The 2,719-nt window shown below is 44.8% G+C and overlaps 1 protein-coding gene across 1 annotated transcript; it reads left to right on the top strand.

Moving 5' to 3' along the window:
- Positions 1-1,137: 1,137 nt before the first annotated feature.
- mchr1a (melanin-concentrating hormone receptor 1a) lies at positions 1,138-1,902 on the top strand. Its single transcript, XM_056280537.1, is given in 4 exon segments — positions 1,138-1,148; positions 1,254-1,690; positions 1,693-1,819; positions 1,821-1,902. Coding segments are annotated over 4 exon segments (657 nt in total).
- Positions 1,903-2,719: the final 817 nt, after the last annotated feature.

Genomic DNA, 2,719 nt, shown 5'->3' with positions numbered 1-2,719 from the left:
ATGTCTCTAGTTATATAGATGTGGGTCACCACACGAGTCTATTTATCCGTTCACGTTACATTAGCCTGTGAGAAAAAACCCTTGCTGTGAAACGATTACAAATCAATTTAAGATCTTTCGCCTTGTTGTACAACATGTCTAGGAAACATTTTCTGAAGAGATAATAGAGTCACTTGGGTTTTAGTTAAACATTTCCGACATTTTATGTGAAATTTACAATGACTTGATTTTGGTGCTTGACTTTTAGATAAAATAGATCAGATCTAAGTTGATAAGTTAATATATTTAAGTTTATAGATAAGATCTAAGTTAAGTAACAAAGCCTGTGTCTATAGCTAGCAGAGATCATCTCCTACATCTTTCATCATGATCTGTGTTTGCTATTTTGAATTCTGAAGGCGCTTGGATACACATAAATTTAACAAGAAAGAAAGAAACAAAGAAAGAAATAGACGCTGAAAAAGATAAAAGGAAAAAGGACTCAAGATATTAAAACTCTGTACCTATACTTCCCTGAATTGGCAAATTGTCTTTATGTAAGTTTCCTTGATGCAGCTGGTGATACAGTAGTGGTATTATACCATACAAGCTGATATAAAAGCTATGCCTGCTGTGATAAGTTCCAGCCCCTCACAACCATGAATCTGATTAAGTGGATATGGATAATGGATGGGGCGGCACGGTGGCGCAGTGGTTAGCAAGGTCGCCTCACAGCAAGAAGGTCCTGGGTTCGAGCCCCGGGGTAGACTAACCTTGGTTGGTCATCCCGGGTCGTCCGCTGTGTGGAGTTTGCATGTTCCCCCCGTGTCTGTGTGGGTTTCTTCCAGGGGCTCCGGTTTCCTCCCACAGTCCAAAGTAAGTCAGGTGAATTGGCGGTACTAAATTGTCCCTAGGTGTGTGTGTGTGTGTGTGTGTGTGTGTGTGTGTGTGTGTGTGTGTGTGTGTGTGTGTGTGTGTGTGTGTGTGTGTGTGTGTGTGCGTGCCCTGTGATGGCCTGGTGACCTGTCCAGGGTGTCTCCCCGCCTGCCGCCCAATGATTGGCTCCAGCATCCCCGTGACCCTGAGAGCAGGATAAGCAGTTAAGACAATGGATGGATGGATAATAGATGAGCAGATGACACTATACATCCATATACTATGCATATAAGGTGGTTTGTGTTGTGTAATAGCATAACTTTGAGTACTGACAACCCATATTCATCTACTTCTCAACCCCCTCTGTCTCCAGCTGTAGATGGTGGCTAAAACCACAGCACCGTCCTTCCTATCATCTTTGGCATCATCTGCTTGCTTGGAATCCTGGGAAACTGCATCGTCATCTACACCATCATGAAGAAGAGCAAGTGCCGCATCAATTAGACCGTTCCAGAAATCTTTATTTTGAATGTGTCTATTGTTGACCTTTTGTTTCTACTTGGGATGCCATTTCTTATTCACCTGTTTCTGGGAAATGGTGACTGATGCTTTGGAGCAACAATGTGCATGGTCACCACTGCCATAGACTCCAACAGTCAGATTGTTAGCACTTATATCCTTACTGTTATGACGCTTGACAGCTACCTGGCCATGGGGGATCCAATCTGCTTCACTTATGTCCAAAACCCCTGCATGGCTGTGCTGGTCATTTACCTGGTGTGGTTGCTGTCCCCTCTCACAATGATCCCTATGTGGATGTACGCAAGCCTGATCCCTGTCAGATGGTCTGCACGCTCCTCCTGCCCAACCCAGTCACCAACACATACTGGTTTACACTTGACCAGTTCTTTTTAGCCTTCGTTGTACCCTTGGCCATCAACTGCCTTGTCTTCTTCAAGATCCTCCAGCGTGTCCCCATTGCCTCCAAGGAGTTTACAGGTACACGCCATCAGGAAGGTGACCTGGATAGCTGTGGCCATGTGCTAGTATAGAGAAGGTCAGAAAGAGTTACATTGTGTCTTTGTGAATTGAGAGAAAGCATATGACAGGGTGCCGAGAGAAGAGGTGTGGTATTGTATGAGGAAGTCAGAGTGGCAGAGAAGTATGTAAGAGTGGTGAGGGCAGTGTGACAATGGTGAGGTGTGTGGTTGGAATGACAGATGGGTTCAAGGTGGAGGTGAGATTACATCAAGGATCGGCTCTGAGCCCTTTCTTGTTTGCAATGTGATGGACAGGTTGATGGATAAGATCAGGCAAGAGTCTCCGTGGACTATGATGTTTGTGGATGACATTGTGATCTGTAGTGAGAATACGGAACAGGTTGAGGAGATCCTGGAGAGGTGGAGGTATGCACTGGAGACAAGAGGAATGAAAGTCAGTCGGAACAAGACAGAAAACATATACTATGTGAATGAGAGGGAGGACAGTGGAATAGTGAGGATGCAAGGAGTAGAGGTGACAAAGGTGGATGAGTTCAAATATTTGGGTTCAACTGTACAAAGTAATGGGGAATGCAGAGGTGAAGAAGAGAGTGCAGGTAGGGTGGAGTGGGTGGAGAAGAGTGTCAGGAGTGATTTGCGATAGAAGGGTACCAGCAAGAGTTAGAAAGAATGTTTACAAGATGGTAGTGAGACCAACTGTGTTGTTTGGTTTGGAGATGGTGGCACTGACGAAAAGACAGGAGGCGGAGCTGGAGGTGGCAGAGTTGAAGATGATAAGATTTTTGTTGGGAGTGACGAAGAAGGACAAGATTAGGAATGAGTATATTAGAGGGACCGCTCAGGTTGGATGGTTTGTAGACAAA

The sequence above is a fragment of the Lampris incognitus genome, chromosome 5 (genome assembly GCF_029633865.1).
Source record: "Lampris incognitus isolate fLamInc1 chromosome 5, fLamInc1.hap2, whole genome shotgun sequence".
Classification (NCBI taxonomy): Eukaryota; Metazoa; Chordata; class Actinopteri; order Lampriformes; family Lampridae; genus Lampris; species Lampris incognitus.
Note: the sequence above shows the minus strand (reverse complement) of the source record. Positions and strands in the feature narration are given on the sequence as shown.